At 39.9% G+C, this 25,916-nt stretch overlaps 1 protein-coding gene across 1 annotated transcript; it reads left to right on the top strand.

Moving 5' to 3' along the window:
• Nucleotides 1–23,815: 23,815 nt before the first annotated feature.
• LOC134647154 (zinc finger protein RFP-like) lies at nucleotides 23,816–25,571 on the top strand. Its single transcript, XM_063501355.1, has one exon. The coding sequence runs from the start codon at nucleotides 23,880–23,882 to the stop codon at nucleotides 25,569–25,571; it is 1,692 nt and encodes a 563-aa protein (XP_063357425.1). The 5' UTR covers nucleotides 23,816–23,879.
• Nucleotides 25,572–25,916: the final 345 nt, after the last annotated feature.

Genomic DNA, 25,916 nt, shown 5'->3' with positions numbered 1-25,916 from the left:
TGATGTCAGTGTTCTGACCTCTGACCCTCAGAGAGCTCTGAGGAGACTTTCCACCCTGATTAGTAGAACATGAGTAGAGACCTTCATCAGCCTGTGTGATGTTAGTGATGATGTGCTCTGGTTTATGACCAACAGAACTTCCTTTGATGAAGAAATAAGCTGCGACTGTGGCACCATTCCTCTGTCTGCAGCGCAGAATGACATCACTTCCTGTCCTCACAGGAAGTGTAGGGATCTCCAGGATGACAGCTTTATCTGACCATCAGAGACAAACAGAGTTAATGAGAGCAGAGTCACACAGAGACAGAGACACAGCTGGAACATCTCACCTGTAGTGTCTGATTGGACACTGAAGGAGACTCTGTCACTCTGCTGTCCAGAGGAGTCCTCACACCAGAAGGTTTCATTGGGAGCAGAAAGATCCACAACACAGTAGGAACCAAGAAGCCTCCCAAAGCCTGGAGCTGCTCCACAGTCCTCAGTGAGTCCTCCTCTGGTCCTCTTCACTGTCCATCCATCAGCTGTCTGTCCATCATCAACACAACTCAGATCCACTAAAGATCCTCTGAAGACCTGCTGAAGGTTTGGACCGACAGACAAAGACACTGGAGGACACACACACACACAAACACACACACACACACACACACACACACACACACACACACACACACACACACACACACACACAGACACACACACACACACAGAGTAAATGTATTTGTGTTCTTGTTGGAGTCTCACTGATTGTTTTCACTTCCATCAACTCACCTGCAGAAACAGTCGGTGCAGACAGCAGCAGCACACACACACCTGCAACAGGAGGTCAGAGGTCACTAAAGGTCAGAGGTCACAAACAGGCAGACCACAGTCTGGACCCAGACCCTGTCAGATCCAAACCAACAACCAAATCAGATTTTCCAGCCTGCAGTCAGCTGATGTGACTAACGTGGACCTGAAGCTTGTAAGAGGTGACCTTCCACCACTGAGACGAGTTTCTCAGCTTTGACTCTGAGCATCGTCACCATGTTTGGCTCCACACACTAAAGCAGTTTCTCCACAGTCGACATAATCACAGCCAAATATGGTTCCCAGCTCATCAGTGAGCTCCTCCACATGTGTGTGAGGCTCTGAGTCAGCCAGGGTTAAAATCCTGGCAGCACAAGCTGGAGCTCAGTTTACTCACAGAGCAGAAACGTGCAAAAGCACAGGAGAGTGGAAACTGTGGTTGAGATGTGTTACCAGTATAACTGAGACACAGTCAGTGTGTGAAACAGAAAAGAGGAAATTCAAGTTATTTCTCTTTTTATTTATCTCCCTTTGAACATGCATCACATTGTATTATGTTAAAATGGAGCATTATACACATGAACAGTCTTACATATGTGTTTACTTCTATGTTGCATCTACATGTCTGTATCTGTGTGTTTATGTTTGATCCTCTGGACTTTAGCTTCAAGACATTGTCTCTGACATGACCTCTTTAAACTTTAAACTGCACCACAGCAGATCTACTAGATGATGTGAATGCAGGACCACACCTACTGCAACCAGCTCATCTACACCACAGCAGGAGAGATCAGTGAGATGCTACAAGCAGCAGTGGCCTCCATGGAGAAGGAGACTAGAGGCCAAGGTCAAAGTATCACGGAGGGAGGTTGAAGTGGTCTTGAGCAGCAGTTCTCCAGGGTTTATGATCACCATTCAAGTTTTTTCTTTGGACATATTTGGTTGTTTTCTCACTGGTTTCCAGTCGAGTGGAAGTCAGCAGGAAGTCACATGTAGTTAGTAGGATTAGGATATATTCAGAACAGGGTGCTCTCTGTGCTGAGCTCTTTAAGGTGGATGGAAGAGTCAGCACTGAAAATCCACCCACACACAGACCTGTACCCCCATCACTCCCACAGATGGTTTTAAAGGTGAGTGAAAAGAGGCAGCAGTAATACAGAGATGCTATTTCCTGAGGAGTTTGTACTTTTCCATGTATTTACATTTATATTCCTATTTTCCCTTAAAGGAAATCACCTCCAGGAAGTCTGTAGTCTTGTCTGTGAAACGGTGACGTTTGATCTAAAGACCAATCACATACATAACAGTGGCACAGTCAGGCTACCACACTGAATGTAGTCAAAGGGATGTTTTTTAATGAAACTAGTTTATGGTTTAATCACCAGGTGTTGTGTTTTACACCTTTTCATGTTCACAGTGTCCCAGACCACTGAAATCAGTATTTTAAATGCTTTTCCTGCTTGTTTAACCATAATTATTAGCGTGTAGTCACTCTGGTGTACTGGAGAATTATTAAAGTGTATAAAAGTCCGAAGTTTTTATTTAAATTCATGACCTGATGGCATTGTTTTTGTAAACTGTTATTAAACGACGGTAAACATTAAGTAGACTGAACTCAATTTTCATCAGGTTGTTATTAGATCTCAGGTTAGGTAAGTTACCTGTACTTTTTATTCAAAGAGCTGATCAACTCAGTTTATTTGAGTTGTCTTAAATTAGAAAAACTAAGTAAGCTGGAAATTGAGACTATATGGTTTGAAAATGCCACGTCACTACCGTCCTCCTCCTCTCACAGATCAGTCCGCGTGTTCATGGTGCCGCCATCTTTTTCTGGAAGATGTTGAGCAAACCTGGAGAAGTTTCAGCTCAAGAGATTATTGTTGTCACTGCTGTGGATCTTTACCTGATACACTGACTCAGTGAGTAAATGTTTACTCTTATTCAAACTGATTTTGTGCCTTCTCTCAGTTTAGCACCAGGTTTATGAACTTGCTAGCTAGCTAGTGTTAGCCTAGCGTTGCTGCTGCCTCTGGGCTCATGTTACTTAAAAATTAATCCACAGCTTTAAAAACATTATATAAAATCTCTCAGTGAAGTTTTCTGTTGACTATTTGAAATAGAAACGTGAGCAGATACCAGATAAGAGCCCAGCTGTTAGGGGCGGGGCTTGTTTTCAACCCACTTTTATAACACATGAACTGCATCTTCTTAACCTCTGTATTTATTTTAATTCTTTGTGGCAGCTTTTCACATGACATCAAACTCTTACACGTCTAGAAAAGGAGCTGCTGGACAGAAAGACATCAGCTGAGTGGGAAGTATTTTGGTTACAGTTTACTTCCCACAATATATTAGTAGCTGTCACATTTATATTAATCTGAACTTTAATCATAATTTAGATCAAACTGTTTTACTTGCTGTTTCCTTTGTGCTTTGGTTTCATGTCTTCTGTTATTAGACCTGAGATGTGACTGCTCTGTGCTGTTGCTGATGACTCCAGTTAATCCTACAGGACATGTTGTGTAAGTAACAAACAACAACAGTTTGGTCTGCATTTATTCAAAGATCACAGACTTAGTTTAGAGGGTCCACACTGTCTGCACTGTATATAGTGAAGTCTGCAAGTTTTTGAACAGTGAAATTTATTTTGTGGCCAAATTATTATATTTTTAAAATTATGCTTTCATGACATTATCATGTGTGGGGTGGTGGTCAGAGCTATCAGTGAATGTCACCTCTCTGGTGGGGGTGGAGCCTGAGATTGAGTCTGAACTGAGGTCTGTTGAATAGCAAATGCAGAAAAACATGTTTTAATAAAGCAAATAAGTTGTTGTTCTAAAGAATCTGATTGTTTGCTTGCAGGACACCAGCAGAGATGAGTCCTCCATCACTGATGGTTGGTCAGTGACCTGCAGGTCAAAGGTCATTGCATCTCCAGCCCACATCCACTGCCACTGTACTGAAGGGCAGTTAAAGACTTTCTGCTGCACTTACATTTGGATCAGCTCGATCCATGACAGTCATTCAGGCAGTGATGCCTGGACTGGAAACAAGCATCCTTAAAATATTACAACACACCAGCTCCTGTGTTTGAATGTAAAACAAATGTGTTGTTTGATCTGGAGACTGAACAATAAATACATTTTATTTTGATTATAGAAGTAATGTAACTACAAACAAACTTAATAAACTAATAATAAGAATAATTAAATCTGAGACGTTGTTTCATTGTAAGATTATAACAATGATGACAGTATAACTGTTGTTGTTCAGCAGAACGGTGTCCAGGATGTTGGCTGTTTTACATTTCAAAATAAAAGTTGGGCTGATTTAAACACCATTACAAGAAGTGTTGTTAATTATTCTTTTTGAATCACATTTGCATACAGTGTTATATTAATATAAGTTACTACAAGTTGTTCTTTAATGTAGCAGAATTTGACATGTTTGTCAGTGGGTGAACAATCAGTGTTACACAGTCATCAAGTTATTCTTAGAACTGTACACTTAATGAATAAGTTGTCCTAATATAGTCATCTTAAGCTTTACTCTGTTTTTTTGAGGCAACAAGTTTTATTAGCTGTTTTTTAGTTCTGGGAGCTAATTAGATTTCACAGTGTGGATTTAGTGTCTGTGTCTGTCCTGCATCACAGTTTCCCACATTCCCGGCTGTGTGTAGCAGAGCTTCCATTCAGTTTAATGCTGATGAATAAATGAGCAGCAGCTCTGAGTTTGACTCACCGAGGAGCAGAGAGACACACGGAGTCTTCATCGTGTCTGGATGACGACTGAACATCAGTCTGAGCAGCAGCGAGACGCCTTCAGCTTCATCACTTCCCCTTTAACAAGTTTAACACATGAAGTGTTTCACTGGCTGAACTCCACCACACTGTGTGGTTGGTGAGGGCGGGGCTTACTTTACTGCACCACAGCCTGTAGTTATCATGTACCAAGCTAAAGTTCATCATTGTCCCAGCACACACACTCAGGAAAAGGACAAAGCCCACCATCAGAACCAGTAACACCTTTTCTGAGGAAGCTCTGGCTCAGCTGCAGGACTGTTTTGCGCTCACAGAGTGTCTCTGAACAGGACGACCTAGAGACTCACACAACCGCAGTGCTGGGTTACATCAAACACTGCATGGACACTGTCACCACAGAAAAGTGCGACAAACCGTAAACCCTGGATGACAAGTCAGGTTCAGGCATGTTAAAGGCAACTCGACATACAAATCTGGGGACCAGGACATGTACAGCAGAGCAAGAGCAGACCTTAAAAAAGGCATCAGAGCAGCAAAACTGGACATTTCAAACAAGTTATCAGATCTCCTCTCTGATAACGACTCCAGGAAGGTATGGGAGGGCCTGAAACACATCACCAACTACAAAGGCAACGGGACAAATACAGATAACATGGACATCTCATTAGCAGAGGAACTTCCACTTCGAGAGAACTGCAGACACCCCCACCACCAGCTGGCACAAACTTGTCACTTATAATTAATTTAAAAAATGTAAAATAAATAAATAATTAAATCAATATGTGAGGAGTCTAATAAGTCACCCTGATCTGTGACTGAAATTGCTGTTTTACCCGAGTGACCCTGAACTAAGCAGGAGGCTCAGTTATGATGTCACATGAAAAAATGATTTGCAGTGGTAAGAAGATGAAAACAGGAACAAAAGAGAAAAGGAGGACGTGCCACAACAAAAATAGATGATTACTGAGGAAGGAAACAGCACAGAGCTGAGTGACAGCGCTACTTAGATGTTCTTTTAGATTATTGTAGGGTCGGCTTTAACTGTTGTTGTGTTTTGCTGCTGTATAAACTGAATTAAATTGAATCGTTGCCTCTAAACCAGACAGTCTGCTGGAGCAGACATTGTCCTCATGTTAGGGTACCTGGGTCGTTGACCCAGTGGTTTCAGTTTTGTACCTTTTTATTAGAGTTCTTATCTTAGTTTGTTTTTGTGAAGGTTTTGGTTTCTGTTTTGCATTTCTAAGTTTTTCCCCAGTTCTTCTTGATGTTTGATTATGTAGTTCTCAGGTTTGGGTTTCTCCCTCTATTCTGTGTCCAGTCAGTGTGTGTCTGCCCTGTTCCCACGTCTCTGTTACAGTGCCTGCTTGTGAGTCTGTGTCTATAAGTTCAGTCTGTTTCCTGTTTTATTTTGAAGGTCCATGTCTTATGTTAATGTATCTGGTTTTGCTTCCCCTGTTTCGTTAGGCCTGATGTGCCCCAGCTGTGTTTCCCTGCTGTTACTCATTCCCTGATTGCTCCTCTGTGTATTTAAGCCCTGTGTTTCTCTGTGTCCATGTTGCCATCTGCCCTCATCTTGCTGTGTGTTCTGTCTGTGTGAGCTTATTTTGTAGTCCTAGTTTTGTTTCCCTTTTCAGTTCAGCATTAAAGCTGTTTTGAGTTCATGTTTCGTTTCCCTGAGTCTGCATTTTGGTCCACCATTCCTGCCTGCACAGCCCTCACATGACAGGCTGAGAATATATAAATCGTAGTAGTTGTGGAAAATCTTGACCCAAAACAGAATTTATTAAACACAAAATAAACCTTTATTATCACAGACAGTAAATCCAGAAGGCTGAAGAAGGAAGGGTTCAAATCAGGTAATACTTGAAGCAAACACTTTAACAATCCGAGTACAACAAGAATTAAAGAAAACTGAGGCTTAACTGCACATAAGCGAGTCAGGAAAAGACACACAGTTTGGAAAAACAAGGCACAGGAAAACAGGATATCAAAATAAGACAGGAAACATCAAATATCAAACAGGAAACTGGGTACAAAACCCAGGATCATGACACTAATGCAGATATCTTCATTCTTAAATCAAATCTCAGTTTTATCTCATATGAGGAAATGAACATTAAATATAATGACAGGTCTCAGGCACACTATGGTATTTTGGTTGTTTCTGAACATGTATGCTGCATGAGGTCATGCAACAATCATGCATAACCTGCCGGATACACGATGGACGGGTGGCATAACTGGAGGCTCGTGTGCCTGGCGGGACTGTATTGAGGACACTGAAGACACCTGCCTGTTCTGAACCATGATAACAGGGTTCTTGCTGATCGTAGCTGACTTGGCCCTGACTTATCGAAGATTAAAGAAAGCAGAACCGGCTGTTCTGTACTGTCTACATTGGCTGTCTCTCACCCTTTACCCACCCCTGTTGGTTGTCATGTGTTTCTTTGGTGTATTAAGAGTTTTTTCATGTGCAGAGGTGTTTTTTACTGTTCTCAAACTGATCTCCTGTTGGAGCTCAGTCTGGGGGGAGTTATTTTTTCTCCTTATCTTTCCTCATGTTGTGCTTTTCCATGTTATACCCTCTGACCGGTCTTCCCCATGTGATGTTTGTGTGATGTATGTATGGTCGGAAGGGTAAGATGGCGCTGGCACGGCTGGCAACCTTAATCCAATTTCCCTCGGGATGAATAAAGTATAATCAATCAATCAATCAATTTGGAGACCTGACCAGAGTCGGTGCTCAGCTCTGCTGGGTTCATGCAGGCTTGGAGGGTCACTGTCAGATGGTCCACTGGTGATTTTATTATTCAAACTAAACCACAGCTGAGAGTCTTGCACATGGTCACATGGTTTGTTTCTGATGTGGAAATAAGTTGATGATGACAGGAATTTTGGGTTTTCATGAGTTATGTATGCCAAAATCATCAATATTAAAACAACGAAACTACTTCAGTTGTGTGTAATGAACCTAAAATATATGAAAGTCTAATGTTTATCAGTACATTACAGGAATAATGAACTTTATCACAATATGTAAATTTTTTGAGAAGGACCTGTATTTTATTTTATTTTCAGTTATTACACACGGGACAGACATGACTGGGGGAAAGGAAAGGGAGAAAGAAAGAGAGGGTGGGAAAAAAGCGGGGAAGAGGAACGGCGATAAAGGACACGATAAAAATAAGACGAAAAAAAGGTGGTGATGGTGATATATATATATATATATATATATATATATATAAAAGAGAGCAATATAATAAACAACTCATCGTGATAATCTGTGGTTAATACTAAATATTGAATATTATTGTGCAGCACGTAGGATAGACAGCGCACAGTGTGCTTTAAGGTAGCAGCCAAGAAAGGTGTAGTTTGTGTGTGTGAGCACCCGTGTGTATACCTGTGAGCACGAACGCGCTTGGATTTAAAAGGTTCCTTCATGTAATGATTTGCTGGAGGGTGTGGGGGGCCACAGCCCCGTCCTCCAGGGCATGAAGTATGGAGGAGATCGAAACTCCAGACATCCAGAGACCCTCATAGTGCAAGAGTCCAAGGAAGACCAAGACTGATCTTTCCATACAGCAATACTGTGAACATGTCTGTCAAAATTCGATTTATATTGTTGAAAGAATTACATATTTTTCACAAAATTCAATAAAGTGGAAGAAATGTCAGTGAATAAAGCAAAGAGACGGTTTCAGTAAAGTCTGGTTTATTTCTTTATTCATTTGTTTAAAGTTATGCACTGGAAACATAAAATCAGTAATTCTCAGAAAGTATTTCCAGCAGAAACAATAAAAGATTATTAAATGCCAAAAATCTTCCACTACACCCTCACAGTTTAGTGAGGATTTCAATAATATTTGGTGCACAGCAAAATCTCCAGTGTTAAATTAACACTATAGAGTGTGTATATGTGTCCACTCCTCTGAGTGTTAAATGAACACTTTTGTGTTATATTTTTAAAAGTAACCAGTTCTGAAGATTTACAATGACTAACACTGAGCAGTGCTGATTTTCTAACACTGGAATATTTCTAACATTTTGAGTCCATTGTTAGAAAATCAGCACAGGTGTTATATTTAACACTCAGAGGAGTGGACACATATACACTCTCTCCAGTGTTAATTAAACACTGGAGATGTTGCTGTGTGGAGAGGTTCAGTCTGATTTGATCAATTATCCAACATCCCATCTATGTGACCATGTTATGCCTGCTTTAGCTGATATTTAGTGATTCAATGTCAAAGCTAATTTTTAAAGGTTTTAACTCCAGAGGATTGACCTGATTTTTCTGTACTGTGAAGCTGGTTCACAATCTCAAACAGCTGCAGCCTTAATCAGATGTCCTTTCCAACAGTGTTGTGTTTTACTGGCATATCTTTGGTCTAGATGTTATAAGGATGATTTTCTGTAGAAGAAAGGGAAGCCCTGGGGCCCTTAACCAGCTGATATCCTGATCATCAGCCTTAGGGTGAGTAAATCCAGATAATACAGATGATGGGTGATCAAGTCATTTTGCTAGATCTGCCTTAAAAACAGTAAGACCTTTCATTTTAACCTCTCATTATAATAATTAGATTTGCTCCCTGTTGTGTACACCAACTTTCAGTGTTGCAACGCTGGAGTTTGTCATGCCCAATGTAACAACAACATCATCATCTCTGTGTTTCAGATCATGACCATCAGCTTTTCCTCTAACAAACCTTCTCTCATCACTGTAATACATCTTGTGATAAAGATCATTATCACAGTTTGTTTCCCTGTCAAAGGCTCCGACTGCAAACCAGTTAGAGTACCGGCCGTAGTCAAAAGGAACAGAGAACATGACGGCAATTTTCTTATCAGCTCTGTCTTTAGCTGGATTGTAGAGATCGTAGGTGAAGACTCCAACAGATCCACACGCTGTGCCACCAATCTTAGAGAACAGAGCATTGCCAGATTCAGAAGGCTCAAGTTTTGTTGGCAGAGGAATCTGGCAGAGTCCGCTAACAAGATGCAGACTAGTCAGAAAAAAGAAAACATGAATTAATATTCAAACAGGATCCACACTCCTCATCATGAGTCAGGTGGATCAATGTCTTTAGAGTAAGAAACATGGATAGGGGCATTACTGTAAGGTGCAGATGTGTTAAATTTGTGTCTTTGTTACAGCTTCCCGTGTGTTCACACAAACACAGGTGTGATGCTGCTGAGCCAATTCTGTTTCATTTTATGTACATTTCTTTTGTTTTTAATTCATCAGCTGTTGAGTTCAGCAGCACTCACCTGCATGAAAGGTCAATATGGATGAGTTTGTAAAATAAAGCCAAAACAATATCCTTTAAGATCCATGCAGTATAGATTTTTAATGTGTGGAAACTTACTCTAGGGTTACAGATAAATCCCGCCCACTTTAGAAACCACCACCGTAAACACAGAAGAACAAAAGTGTCGTCACCTGGGGTTACGAAGGGTGTAGCCCTCAGTCTTGTTGGTAATATGAATGGCGGACTGTCGAGCACCCATGGTGTCTGCAAACTGAAGAACAAAAAAAAGAGTGAAGACCATGTTTCTGTCTGTGGAAGCATCTCTGTTTGTACATCTGTGAGCACATGGCTGAAGACTAGGGCTGGGTATCGTCACTGATTTATAGAATCGAGTCATTCCGATTCACAAGGTCCCAAATCGATTCGATCCACCATTCGATTCAATTTGATTTAAATCTGGGAAATTTTGCCTCAGACAGTCAGAAATATTATAATTCAGATCAGTACATTTACATATTTTTGTATCTATAAAAAGGAAGCTGACACTCGCAAGACTTTATCAAAGGTGCGTCACAGCAGATGCCTTTGTGTCAAAGTAGCTGAAGATAAAACACAGAAAAACATGAAGGTGGTTTTCCTGGCCTGGATTTTATAAAAATATTCTGCAGTACATCAAAAACGAAAGAAAACCATTAATCAACATATGAACGTTACCTCTGACGTTACAGCGGTTTTATTAGAGACACGGCTGAGCGTTTTGCATTTTGCATGATTTTAAAAAGTTAAAATTTCTTCAGAAGCCTATTGAAAAGCAGAAATGAGGTTTTCTTTTCGGAAGTAAGTAAAAGGGGGAAACAAACAGCGGCAGACAGCACTGTAAACAACGGTAGACTGGTCATAACAAGAAAACAAATAATGCAGAAAACAGATTTTAAGATGGAAAACTGTTCCTGAAGTACAGAGAGAGGGAGAGAGAGAGAGAGAGAGAGCTGTGCATGAAGTGTGGTGGAAGCAAAACAGCAAAAGAGAGTGATTTCATGACGATGTTTTTGTGAAGCGTAGTTTGATTCTTCTTTTGCTGCTGGTTCGGTCAATAATGTTTGGAGAAAGATCAAACTAACAGCTTTAGAATCAGCGCAAAAGGGGCTTAAACACAAACCGCGGACCCGCCAACAGATCAGAATCAGCGAGCTGTCAGCTTTCAGCCCCGATCATGTCCATGCCATCAGGTGAGAAAGGCGACATCTCACTGATTCTGATCCTTCGGCCGGTCCGCGCTTTGTGTTCACGTCTTTGTGCAGAATCCGTGTTCCTGCTCTCATTTATTGTTTTAGCTGTTTGGTGGTTCTTTAAATTTTGTGAGGTTTAACCTGAGACTCTGGTGTTTCGGGCAAAATAAATTAATATTTAAAAAATCGATTCAGGATTTTAATGAATCGATATCACGTTATCCAAGCTAGATTTGATTTTAATCAATAAATCGATTATCAAAACCCACCCCTACTGAAGACTCCAGTAGGCATGATACAAATACCATCATAGTGTCCACTGATCGTTACACACTCCCCGTGCTCCATCCTGTTGGACGCTTCCAATAAGAGAGACCTTTTTTAAAAATTTTCTTTCAAAGGGCTCTGCAGATTTTTCCCCTTAAACTTCCCTTTCTCATTTCATGCCTTTAATCTTTTAAAAACACAGTTTAAAAATGGATGCTCAGTGTGTTTGAGCATCTGTGACATGACTCATATTTCCACGGTAAGTGCTCCAAACACAGAGAGCAGAAAAACATTGAAAGCCAGCTTCTGAAAAAGTGGTGAGTCAGAGAAAGAAGCATTTACATGTAAGATTACCTAATAAACATGAACTTGTCTCCTTTTCTGTCAAATAAACGAAGTCATACTCACAGTGATGAGATGAATTCAGGTGAAAGAAATCAGCAGTGTTTTTGTGAGCAGTCCTCACAGTCTGACTGGCACCAAATAATCCTCTGTGCATACCCTAAAAGTGAAAATAGAATGTTTGTTCATGAACTGAAGGATGATGAGATCAGAACACACTGATCGGAGGTCAGCTCTGACATTGTTTGTTTTCTTTGGAATATGAACAATGCAGACATTGTCAGGGAGTTTCTCTGTTTGCCATCTAGATCCTGTTAAACGTCCTAATTTCAGCACAGCCAGTCAGCTATATATCCGGGGTATTTTTCCTGTATCCGTATTTGCTTACCAAAACACCAGTGATGACAATAAACTGTCACATGAAGATAGCTTTCCACCCATTAAGTTAATCCAGGGTTTCACCTGTGTGTGAAAGAAGTGTTTCATAAATAATCTGGAGTAGTGCCACCTGCTCCAGAAACCATGCAACAGTAAATTCTTTGGTTTATCTGGTGTTTTATTCAATTCAATTCACTTTTATTTATACAACGCCGAACAACAGCAACAGTCACCTCAAGACATTTTATCCTGTAAGGTAGACCCTACAATAATACATACAGAGAAAAACAGCAATCAGACAGCCTCTTATCCTGGTCAAGTGAAAAAGTAATTAGTTACTAATTACTGATTACCTCTCCAATGAAGTAATCCTAATACATTACTCGTTATTTGAAAAGGATATCTGCTGTTATGAGCAAGTGATTTCACGACAGTGGAAGGAACAAACTCCCATTTAAGTACAGCTGGGCGATAGAACGATAACGATCTGTATTGCGAAATAAGTTTTTCTCAATAGAAAAATTGAACTATTGCGATAGGCCTCATCTCTCTTCTCCTCTTAAAAAAAGAGAAGAACAGCCAATCCAAATTAAGTAGCGCAGAGCCTAACCAATCACAGCCGCAGCGTCACGTCACGTGACTTGTTACGTACAGCACATGTTCCAAGCCGCACATGTGTATTTGTTTGGGAAGCAGCCAGCTGCCGTGCCGCCCGGGTAATGGAGGAAATGAGTGTGACGACTAGAGAAAAATTTAACCAAGAGCGTGACCGAAGGTTACCGAAGAGAAAACAGATGATGGTGCCAATTCCGGAGAGATTGTCGCACGGAAGGGACACACACACACACACACACACACACACACACACACACACACACACACACACACACGTATACTTGCTTAAGTCCCATTTGGGGTCGCATATCTTAACTCCCACCATTTGGGGACACCACTTTCTGTATGGTTTAGAAGCAAGCTGGCAACTGAGTTTTACTCCTCCAAGACTACAGAAATAAAAAATCCCTTGAGATTTTCATTTTAAGCAACTTTTGTCCAGACAGTATTTTTACCCTCCCATTGGGGACTGGGAATTTTTAATGTCCACTTTGGGGTCTTCAGCGATACACAGATAAACAAACTTTTTTATGCCACTTTTGGGGACCTTACTTCCATTTGGGGTCTTCAGCAACACACACATACACAAACTATTTTATGCCACTTTTGGGGACCTTGCTTCCATTTGGGGTCTTCAGCAACATACACATACACATGTTATTTTATGTCAGTTTTGGGGACCTTACTGTCATGTGTAGGCTGTGTGCAGGCAGGAATGGTAGTATGAGGACCCAAAGTGCGGATGGAGGCAAAATGTGAACTCAAATACAGCTTTAATGCTAAACTCAAAAAGTAACAAATCAAGGAATACAAAATAAACTTACACTGGCAAACAGACAGAACACACAGCAAGATGAGGGTAGATCGCGACACGGACACAAAGAAACACAGGGCTTAAATACACAGAGGGAGCAATCAGAGTAACAGGAGGGAAACACACCTGGGGCAAATCAGGCCTAACGAAACAGGGGAAACAAAACCAGATACATTAACATAAGACACGGACTTTCAAAGTAAAACAGGAAACATAACACAGACTGAACTTACAGACAGACTCACAGGCAGGCACTACAACAGAGAGACATGGGACCAGGGCAGACAGACACTGAGTGGATATAGCAGACAGGGGAGACAGCAACTAAGGATTACACAGAGACAAAAACAAAAAGACAGAACTCTAACAAAGAAACCAAAGACTATTATCAGTGCGCCCCAGGGTGGCTGTGGCTACAACGTAGCTTGCCATCACCAGTGTGTGAATGTGTGTGTGAATGGGTGGATGACTGGATATGTAAAGCGCTTTGGGGTCCTTAGGGACTAGTAAAGCGCTATATAAATACAGGCCATTTATTATAGTATTTATCATTTCTAAACTCAAAACCATAGGTCAACGACCCAGGCATCCCAACACTTACTTCCCTTTGGGGTCTGCAGCAATACACACATACACAAGTTATTTTATGTCAGTTTTGCGGATATTACTTCCCTTAAAGGCAAGTCCTTCAAAGTAAAATGTAAGGTTAACTACCCAATCTAACAATGATCTAAACAATAATTAAGGTCTCTATTTATCTTGAAGAAATCAAAACTATGTCCATTGTCTCGGACATAGAACAATATAAATTTTTAACTGCATTTATTACTACTGTGTTGTTTTGGGAGTATACATGCACATCATTAATGCAGAGAAACTTGGGGAAAAAATCATCTGTACTATGGAGTGTTTGTTACCAGCAAATTGTATGGCAAGAACTTTGTTGTTCACTAGAAAGAAGTCCCTGGTCCCCTGTCTTCATCTTGATCTGTTTTCTTATTCTATTGTGTTTTTGTTGCCTCCATACCTGAAAGAAGAGACTCAATCTCATTGCTTGAGGAATCCGGATTTTGCAGATCAATTTTTTTTTTTTAACGTTTCAGGCATTTCTCATGATGCTGCTTCAGCTTGATTAGTCTTGAGTAGATAAACATAAGTTAAATAGGGAAACATTAGACAGTTAACCTAGTTTTTATATTTAATTTAATTTATTTATTATTTATTTAAACTAATTTCAACTATGAATTGTTAACAGAGATAATTTGTACACAATTACTAAGGGTTCATTTGATTAGATTGATGTCTGCTTTAACCTACATTAGAACCAATCAAAATATCCTTTACCTCAGGGCACCAATAAGTACAGTACTAAAGATCTGTGAGTGATAAGACAAGCTGAACGATTTTAGAATGGATTTCTTAATTTTAGTTTTCACTGATGTTATGAGTAGATTTAACATGAATAACAAATAGACAAGAGACAATTGAAAACTGCCAAAAAAGATGACTCTTATGACTTCCGGGGACATTTCTAACAAAAATACACTGCGTTAACCTGACTGAGGACAATCAAAAGGATATACATAAATGAAATTGAATAGAATTGATATAGTAACAGAGTACAGTGATCATTAACTGATGTCATTAACGATCAGTGACCATTAACGGTTTTGTCACTGATCTCAAGGGTGGATTAATACTAAATACAGAAATATACCTCCATTTAAATATTGCAAAAACATATCCAAATATAGTTATTGCTACACCTGACTCTTATGACTTTTGGGGACGTTTCTAACACAAATACACTCCACTTTAACCTAAATGAGGACATTCCATGGGAAACATTCCTTAGGGAATTGGGAAACACAATGTGTAATGATTTGGGGGATGGATTGCTTTATATTAGTCCTCATTCTCATTGGTATTTGTTTCATATTTCCAAATCTTAGACATAATGACGGGTTTTACAACATAACTCTTACTTTTTAATTTTTAAAAAAACATACAAAAATATATCCAACTATAATCATTAGTATGCCATATACTTATGACTTTTGGGGACGTTTCTAACACAAATACACTCCGCTTTAACCTAAATGGGGACATTCAATGGGAAACTTTCCTTAGGGAACTGGTAAATACAATGAACTCTAATTATTAAATATTTGCTTATGTTAAACTATGTATAATGATTTGGGGGATGGATTGCTTTCTCTTAGTCCTCATTCTGATTGGTATTTGTTTCATATTTCCAAATCTTAGACATAATGAAGGATTTTACAACATAACTCTTACTTGAGTGTGGTGATCACTGATAAATTGTTCTCGAAATTCATGTATGGAGTTACACTGAAAAAGGGACATGACACTATTTTTAAAAAACAATACAAAAGCATATCCAACTATAGTCATTAGAATGCCATATACTTATGACTTTTGGGGACGTTTCTAACACAAATACACTCCGCTTTAACCTAAATGGGGAAATTCAATGGGAAACTTTCCTTAGGGAACTGGTAAACACAATGAACTCTGATTATGAAACATATGCATATGTTGAGGTATGTGTAATGATTTGGGCGCTGGATTGCTTTATCTTACTCCTCATTCTGATTGGTATTTGTTCCATATTTTCAAATCTTAGACATAATGTAGGATTTTACAACAATAACCCTTACTTGAGTGTGGGCATCATTGAGAAATTGTTTACAGACTTCATGGAGAAATTTATACTGAAAAAGGGACATGACACTATTTTTAAAAAACAATACAAAAGCATATCCAACTATAGTCATTAGTATGCCATATACTTATGACTTTTGGGGACGTTTCTAACACAAATACACTCCACTTTAACCTAAATGGGGACATTCCATGGAAACATTCCTTAGGGAACTGGTAAACACAATGAACTCTGATTATTAAATATTTGCTTATGTTAAAGCAGGGGTCCCCGATCCCAGTCCACGAGGGCCGGTGTCCCTGCAGGTTTTAGATCTCACCCTGGGTCAACACATCTGAATCACATGATTAGTTCATCACCAGGCCTCTGGAGAACTTCAAGACATGTTGAGAAGGTAATTTAACCATTTAAATAAGCTGTGATGGATCAAGGACACATCTCAAACCTGCATGGACACCGGCCCTCGTGGACTGGGATTGGGTCCCCTTTGTTAAAGTATGTATAATGATTTGGGGGAGGGATTGCTTTCTCTTAGTCCTCATTCTGATTGGTATTTGTTTCATATTTCCAAATCTTAGACATAGTGTAGGATTTTACATCATAACTCTTACTTGAGTGTGGTGATCACTGATAAATTGTTCTCGAACTTCATGTATGGAGTTATAGAGAAAAAGAGACATGAAACCATTTTTTTTTTTAAAAATACAAAAACATATCCATCTATAGTCATTAGTATGCCATATACTTATGACTTTTGGGGACGTTTCTCACACAAATACACTCCGCTTTAACCGAAATGGGGACATTCAATGGGAAAATTTCCTTAGGGAACTGGTAAATACAACAAACTCTGATTATGAAACATATGCATATGTTGAGGTATTAGTAATGATTTGGGAGATGGATTTCTTTCTCTTAGTCCTCCTTCTGATTGGTATTTGTTTCACATTTCCAAATCTTAGACATAATGAAGGATTTTACAACAATAACCCTTACTTGAGTGGGGTGATCATTGATAAATTGTTTGTTGACTTTATAGGTAGATTTATACAGAAAAAAGGGACATGATAACATCTTTTAAAAGATCCCAAAGCATATCCAACTATAGTCATTAGTATGCCATACACTTATGACTTTTGGGGACATTTCTAACACAAATACACTCCACTTTAACCTAAAGTTGGACATTCAATGGGAAACTTTTCTTAGGGAACTGGTAAATGCAATGAACTCTGATTATTAAATATTTGCTTATGTTGAGGTATGTGTAATGATTTGGGGGAGGGATTTCTTTGTCTTAGTCCTCATTCTGATTGGTATTTGTTCCATATTTCTAAATCTTAGACATAATGAAGGATTTTACAACATAACCCTTGCTTGAGTGTGGGAATCATTGATAAATTGTTCTCCGACTTCATGGGTAGATTTATACAGAAAAAAGGGACATGATACCATTAAAAAAAATTACAAAACCATATCCAACTATAGTCTTTAGTATGCCATATTCTAGTGACTTTTGGGGAAGTTTCTAACACAAATCCACTCCACTTTAACCTAAATGGGGACATTCAAAATCCTGCAGCTTATTTATGTTTCTTTGTTTCAGAATAATAAATAAATAAATAAATAAATTACACAAATAACATAATATTCCTTTTTATGAATCTTATTTATTTTTTCAATTTTATTAGCCTCTCTTAATTAACAAGCTAATCCTCATTGTTAGCTTGCACATGAAAAACTTAAGGATGCTAATAAACATCCTTTTTTATTTTAGAATCATAAAAGCATAAAAAAATGAAACCCCCTAAAATATTGAAAGTTTGGTTCATTCATACATCCCTTGATTTTTAATCCAAGACAGCTCTGAATGTGTAATCTATACGTGGCTAGCTTTTTCGGGCTAATTAGCTAAAGCCTTTTTTTTTTTTTTCAAAATTATCAAGGGCAAATCTAGCAAACCAATATTATAAATTATTACTAAATAACTTTCTCACATTCAAACAGAAAATGCTGAAAGATTTCAGCAGAAACCTTAAGATATAGGTATAAGAAACTAAAAAAGTTTTAATCACTTTTCATACCTTTAAAGCTGCTCTACATGTTGCTGCTTCCCGGCACACACCTCCATGGCTGCGATCAAGGCCTATGGTGACATAGAGGTCTTACCTCACCTCCCCTACCTTTAGGCTGTCCCTGCTCTGTCCCTCTTGACTGTCACACACACAAACTCCAGACCTGCATTCATCTCTTTCCTCTGATTCCCCCAACCCGACAGACATACAAAACTCTAAACATCGCCCTTTGACTGACTGCCCCACCCCTACTTGCACACAAACTCTTGCCCGAAAGCACTCTGATTGTATGACACTAGTGTTTATTGTATTGTGTTGTACATAGGACTTTTGTTTTGTTTTTATCTTTAAGTTGTTCACTGTACACTGAAGACTGTGGGAGCATTACAATTTAAAATTTTTCTGTCATGATCCATATCTATTGACCATAGTCTTACACAGTTTTTGATAAGCTGTTAAAGAGACTTTAGTGAGAATTAAGTTTTATCACCATTCAACAGAAATTCAAGAAACATCTTAAATATGTTGCAATACAAGTATCAAGAATTTAGAGTAATTTATGTCAAGCTGCATGTAACAAGGCGGCCCTTAGCAGCTGGAAACACAGTGAGATGGACCAAGGCAAGTGTAGTGGAACAAAAGTATTTATTTGCTATACAGCTCTCCTTACAACTATTAACTCATCGAGCTTCTTCACAGCACAAATCCACCCTCTCTAATGACAACCGGCAGCCTTAAATATGTTCAGCTGTCACAGACTAAACCATTCTTCCACTCTCAGGTAAATTCTTAAATCTAAGGATCTAGGATCTAAAACAAGGCTACCAACTGATTTTAAAATTCCCAATAAATATTCAATAAATAATTAAACTTCTTGTGTGCAAATGTTTTACTGTGCAAATCCATGCTTTAAGTGCAATGCTTAATAAAGTGCTTGATAAGGTGCTTTTAATAAAGTGAAAGGTGTGCTCTAAACTGCTATACAAATCATATAATATATATAAATGTAGTAAGGGAGTCCTCTTCCTTACACTTCAGTTCAGAAAGCAAATATGAACCTAAAGTGCTCCATTATTTCATGCATCGGCTTCACATCATGCCAAATAATTCTTAAAAAAAAATACTAAAGCTATTTATATCATAATTACGTGAAATACGACTCTTGTATTTTCTAGTGTCCTATTTACCTTTTGAAAATATAATCTACTTTCTAACAAATAGTCTACTGATTTCTATTATTTAGTCAAGAAAACAAATGTTTGTTTATATAAAACCATTCATACAGAAGAATGTTGAATAAGATTTTCAACAAAGATCAGTATATTAAAAGAAATCTTACCTCTCCCTAACCCTTGTATTATTATAGTGTAATACACACTGAACCTAATGTTAACAATGAAAAATGTCAAAAATAAATAAAGATAAAAGTTACACACGTCTTCTTTTTTTCTTTTAGTTTTTTAATTTCTCTCACATTTCACAGCCAGTACTTTTTTACTTTTACTTGAGTAAAGAAGTTGAATTAGTACTTGGAGTATTTTTAACAGTAGTACTTCTACTTCAGTACACACTGTGTGTACTTTTACCACCTGTGTCTGAGACCTCTTTCAGGGTCCACCTGAAGCTCTCAGTCTGCTGTGGAAAAAGGAAATCCAGGTGAGTTTCTCCTGATCACCTGAGGCCGTCATTACTGTGTGAACTTTACCCACACACCACTCCTCACTCCTCCCACCCGCTGCACACAGTCACTGAGTACAGAACAGCTGATTGCTGTAAAGGGAGAGGCAGCAAAACCAGACAAACAGGTGCAGGAAGAAGTGGAGCAACACCTGAAAAACAACAAGTTCAATGTCATTTTGCAGAAGTGAAAGTGTGAGAGAGCAGCAGCAGAGCTGCAGTCGAGTCCTGTTTGTCTCTAAAGGAAGATTCACTGGAGTCCATCAGGTTTCTCTCAACAACAGTGGTGAGTGCAGCTGATCACACTTCCTGTTTCTACACAAATCTTCACTCTGTTCACTTCATGCTGACTCATCACAGTCACACTGGATCCATAGAAATCTGCTCATGTAAGCACAGATCCACTGTAGGAACATCGAGCTGCTGCTTCAGTCTCACTGTGGCTCTGCTCAGGACTGTGGACTCAGTCTGTGCTCTGGACTTCAGACTGACTCCACACTTCCTGGTTATTCATGATTCGTGATCTTGGATCGTTCGGTTCTCCGAAGCTCATCCGGGACTTGCTGTCATAGCAACAGATCCGTAAGCGTAAACCTGCTCGGGAGCAGGCTTACTTTATGTAAACAGGATTAGATCGCGGCCACTCAGGTATGTCCGCTTCATCTATACGAAAGCAACAGCGATATTTCGCCACTGTTTTACCATAAATAAATATTATCAATGTAAGATAATAGAACATCCACTGCAGCTACAGGGAGAAGACTTGGTGGAAACCAACCGCTTCATCTACCTAGGAAGCATAGTCAACAGCGACGGCGGCGCAGATGAAGACGTTAGGAGCCGGATAAACAAAGCAAGGCTTGCATTTAACACCCTGCGACCCATCTGGAACTCCAAAGCCTTATCTCAGCGCAGCAAGATCTGCATCTTCAACAGCAATGTGAAAGCAGTCCTTCTGTATGGGTCCGAGACATGGCGAGTGACCAAGACCACTACTAGCAAGATACAGATTTTCATCAACAAGTGCTTGCGACACATCCTCAACATCAGATGGCCTGAGAAGATCTCAAACACAGACCTGTGGAAGAGAACCAGCCAGAACCCGGTCGATCAAGACATCAGGAAGAGAAAATGGGGCTGGATAGGCCACACACTTCGAAAACCACTCGACAACGTCGCAAGGCAAGCACTGGACTGGAACCCACAAGGGAAAAGGAAAGTGGGGAGGCCCAAACAGACGTGGAGAAGATCTGTCGAGAGCGAAGTGAAGGCCGCTGGAATGACGTGGACCCAGCTAAAGAGAGCAGCCCAGAACAGAGTTTGTTGGCGTGGTGTTGTTGCGGACCTATGCTCCCCTAGGAGTTAACAGGAAATATATATATATAAGATAATGCAGCATTTGATTCTTTTATTGATTTCATACAGATACATACAGGTCATTTCCGAAAAAAAGGGAAATGTACTATTAATCATTCTATGTCATGTAGTAGATTATGTCAGATGTAATTCATATTTTAGAGTAGTAATAGTAAATTACTACGTGCAATCAAGATGAGAGACCACGGCTATAAAAGCGAAGGTGGATTTGGGAAGTCTGTCGCAGCCATGTCCTGTCAGTTTGTACGCAAGCAACCCATTGCGGAAGGTGCAAGATTGATAAGGAGAGTTTCCAGAATTCAGCGGATATTGTGGGATAGACAGGATCCTTTAGCTCAGAGCGACGGTGTGCTCGTAGAGAGATATCGATTCTCCCGTGAGGGTATTATTTACTTTCTTCCTCTCTCTCTCTAGATATATATATATATCTCCCAACTTACTGTCCCGGCCTCTCTGTCCTGGTCATTGTGTCCTTGGGCAAGACACTTCACCTACCGCCTACTGGTGTTGGCCAGAGGGGCCGATGGCGCGATATGGCAGCCTCGCTTCTGTCAGTCTGCCCCAGGGCAGCTGTGGCTACAACTGTAGCTTGCCTCCACCAGTGTATGAATGTGAACGTGAATGAATAATGGCATTGTAAAGCGCTTTGGGTGCCTTGAAAAGCGCTATATAAATCCAATGCATTATAATTATTATTATTATTGTGCATGCTTCAGTCACCCCTTGCATGGGAACAGGTAAAAGTGATGAAGTGTTATGTCAAACTACACACAAAAAAACCCACAATGTCAATAGGTAGCACAGTACAGTAAAGGGGTGTGACGAGGGGGTGCAGGACCACCACCTGTCTTTATTTGCTCTGCCCTTTTCTTGGTTGCTGTTAAAAACAAACAAACTGATTATTCCAGGGTCTCTTTTCAAGAGACTAAAAGCAATATAAGTGATAAATTTTACCATTCTGTAGAATATTCTTATATTTCACTTTTACTTGTTCCCATGTTCTAGTGGGTCCTGTTGTGGCTCTAATGTGGAAGAGGATATAATGTAATATAATGTACTGTGGTATAATATAATATCACATGATATAATGTAATATCATGGATCACTTACGAGTTTAATATGTCAGCAACTTTCTGCCAGCCCTCTCTCCTTGCTTTTGCAGCCTTTGCAGTGTTCTCCTGCGTTTTAATTAAACTCTGAAACTCCTGAAATCCCTCAATCAAGAGTTCTTGCTCTGCTGCCGTAAAATACTGAGCGCGCTCCTTCGACATCTTCGCCGACCAATCACAGGGTTGCCGATCAATGTTTCTACTATCGATGCGTAGCCCCTTTTAAGCCACCCACTGATTACAGACGTGAAAACACCTGTTTATTCTTTATTGATATAAAGCCTTTGATACTGTAAACCAGCAGATTTTGGTCAGTACTTCAAAAAGTCATTCAGACATTTTACAAAGAGAGATTGTCTGACTTAGTGTATCCTGTAAGAGTCACAGATGTTCCTGAATCATTCAGAAAACAGTCGATGCTGCACTTTATAACTTTGTGTGGAAACATAAATCTCATTATTTAAACAGATATGTTTAAATCATCCTGATAATCGAGGCTTTAAATATGTCAGAGTTCACACATCAGCTGTGATATTCAAGCTGAACTGGATCAAACATGTCATCAGACACAAACATAGATGATGGTGTTTAATCCCAAAGCTTATTTAAACAAACTGGAGGACAGAATTCCTCCTTAAATGTGATTTTGATCAACAAAATCCGCTGATCTCATTTTCACACACAGGCTTTATCATGGTGGCTTCTTCTCTACTAACATAAATCTTTGAAATATATATGAAATACAAAAATAAATCAATGTTTTCTGAGGATCCAGAATAATTGAATGATGTATCCCAGCGAGTGACTGGAAAAGTTCATCTTCTTCCATATCCTGAGTTTGTGAGGAGCTGTGATGTTCCAGTATCTGTGAGAGAAAACAGTTTTTAATGACGCACAAATGGACCAAATATACAGACACCACTGAATAAACATGTTCTCATAAATGCCATTCATATACTGGATCAACAGTTAATAACACATTTCTGAGGTTTATGATTCATTGTCCTCCTCACTGTCACTTCTATTGGAACAGTCACTGTTTAACATTAATGGCTCGTTGATCTGGACTTACAATAAGAAGGATTTAGTCACCAACAAGGTCGAAGTTTACTTCACAGTAATTGATGGAATATATCCAACAAACTGATTTATTCAAGTATAAAATGATTTGGATGAATCTTGGACCTTCTGTAAAACAGTCAGAGAAACAATTTCACATCTTTTTAACGACTGTATTTATCTTCATCCCCAAAGTTATTCTGTTCATCTGGACGCTGCACTGTACAGCAGACACTACGATGTTAAGTTTGTGTTTGTGATGAACCAGTTTGTGTCTGAGTGTGTTGCTGGGTCTCCACCAGTTACTCTGAGAACTGAAGAAGCTTCTCTGATGAAACGTCTTCAAGAAACTCAAAGAAGTCCAGACACTTTTCTTTCCAAGCTCCTCAGACTACTGACGCTTGTTTCTCTCTTTTTAAAAATGAAATTTAAAGTGAATTTTGAATCAAATGTTTCTTTTCTTTCTCCCTCAGAGTGCAGACATGTCTGCTGCCAGCAATCTGCGATCTGAAGATCAGTTTCTGTGCTCCATCTGTCTGGATGTGTTCACTGATCCAGTCTCTACACCATGTGGACACAACTTCTGCAAAACCTGCATCAGTCAGCACTGGGACATGAATCAGAGCTGTCAGTGTCCCATGTGTAAAGAGACTTTCTCCACTAGACCTCAGCTGAGGGTCAACACCTTCATCTCTGGGATGGTTGCTCAGTTCAGACGTGAAGCTCAGCAGAAAGCCAGCAGCAGCAGCTCAGAGCAACAAGCTGCCAAACCAGGAGAAGTTCCCTGTGACGTCTGCACTGGAACCAGACTGAAGGCCCTGAAGTCCTGCCTGGTGTGTCGGACCTCCTACTGTCAGACTCACCTGGAGCCTCATCTGACAAAGAAAGGTCTGAAAAGACATCAGCTGATTGATGCTGTGGAGAACCTGGAAGGCAGGATGTGCACGAAGCACGATAACCTTCTGCAGCTGTTCTGTAAGACCGACCAGACATGTGTCTGTGTGCTCTGCTCTGTTTTAGACCACAAGAACCACGAGTTTGTTCCTCTGAGAGAAGAATATGAAGGAAAGAAGGCAGAGCTGGAGAAGACAGAGGCTGAGATTCAGCAGATGATCCAGAAGAGACGACTGAAGATTCAGGAGATCACAGAGTCGGTGAAGATGAGTAAAGATGCTGCAGACAGACAGAAAGCAGAAGGTGTTCAGGTCTTCACTGCTCTGATGGAGTCTGTTGAGAGACGCCTGAAGGAGCTCATGAAGGAGATCGAAGACAAACAGGAAACTACAGAGAAACAGGCTGAAAGTCTCATCAAAGATCTGGAACACGAAATCTCTGAGCTGATGGAGAGAAGCTCTGAGGTGGAGCAGCTCTCACGCTCTGAAGACCACCTCCACCTCCTCCAAAGCTTCTCCTCCCTGAAAGCTGCTCCACCCACCAAGGACAGGACAGAGGCAAGAGTTCATCCACCATCATATGAGGGGACTGTGGGGAGAGCTGTGGCTCAGCTGGAGGAGACAGTCTGGAAACCCATGAAGAAGAAGCTGTTTGAGGCTGAGCTGCAGAGGGTGCAGCAGCATGAGGTGGATGTGACTCTGGATCCTGATACAGCTCATCCTAAACTCATCCTGTCTGATGATGGAAAACAAGTGTATCATAGTGAAGTGAGGAAGAATCTTCCAGACAACCCAGAGAGATTTTCTCTGTGTGCTTGTGTTTTAGGAGAGCAGAGTTTCTCTTCAGGCAGATTCTACTTTGAGGTTCAGGTTAAAGGAAAGACTGAGTGGGATTTAGGAGTGGCCACAGAGTCGATCAAACGGAAGGGAAAAATCAGAGTGAGTCCTGAGGATGGTTTCTGGACTGTGTGGCTGAGAAATGGAAATGATTACAAAGCTCTTGCTTCCCCTTCACTTCCCCTCTGTCTTCATCCTGGTCCTGAGAAGGTGGGGGTGTTTGTGGATTATGAGGAGGGTCTGGTCTCCTTTTATGATGTAGGTGCTGCAGCTCTGATCTACTCCTTTACTGGCTGCTCCTTCACTCACAGACTCCACCCATTCTTCAGTCCATGTCCTAATGATGGTGGTAAAAACTCTGCACCTCTGATCATCTGTCCTGTCAATCAAACTGAGTCGATCAACGACTGATTTTATTTGATGAATGATTGATTTTTCTTGAAGGGAACAAATGAACATATTGAGTGTAAATCCTCTACACTCTCCATGTTTCTATAGAATCAATTCAATTCAATTCAATTTTATTTATATAGCGCCAAATCACAACAAAAGTCGCCTCAAGGCGCTTCAAGAATCTGATCATCAGGACTCTGATTCACACTTTGATTCTCATGGAGTTTGATTTGAACAGAAGAAAAGTTGAATCAGGAAATGTTCCCACTGATGGAGACTCGAGCTGAAGAGCAAATATCAGAGAATAAATGTCCAAAAGCTTCATTTACAATAAAGTTTGTTCAATGCTTTGAGTGAATCCAG

The sequence above is a fragment of the Pelmatolapia mariae genome, linkage group LG3_W, assembly GCF_036321145.2.
Source record: "Pelmatolapia mariae isolate MD_Pm_ZW linkage group LG3_W, Pm_UMD_F_2, whole genome shotgun sequence".
In the NCBI taxonomy this organism is placed as follows: Eukaryota; Metazoa; Chordata; class Actinopteri; order Cichliformes; family Cichlidae; genus Pelmatolapia; species Pelmatolapia mariae.
Note: the sequence above shows the minus strand (reverse complement) of the source record. Positions and strands in the feature narration are given on the sequence as shown.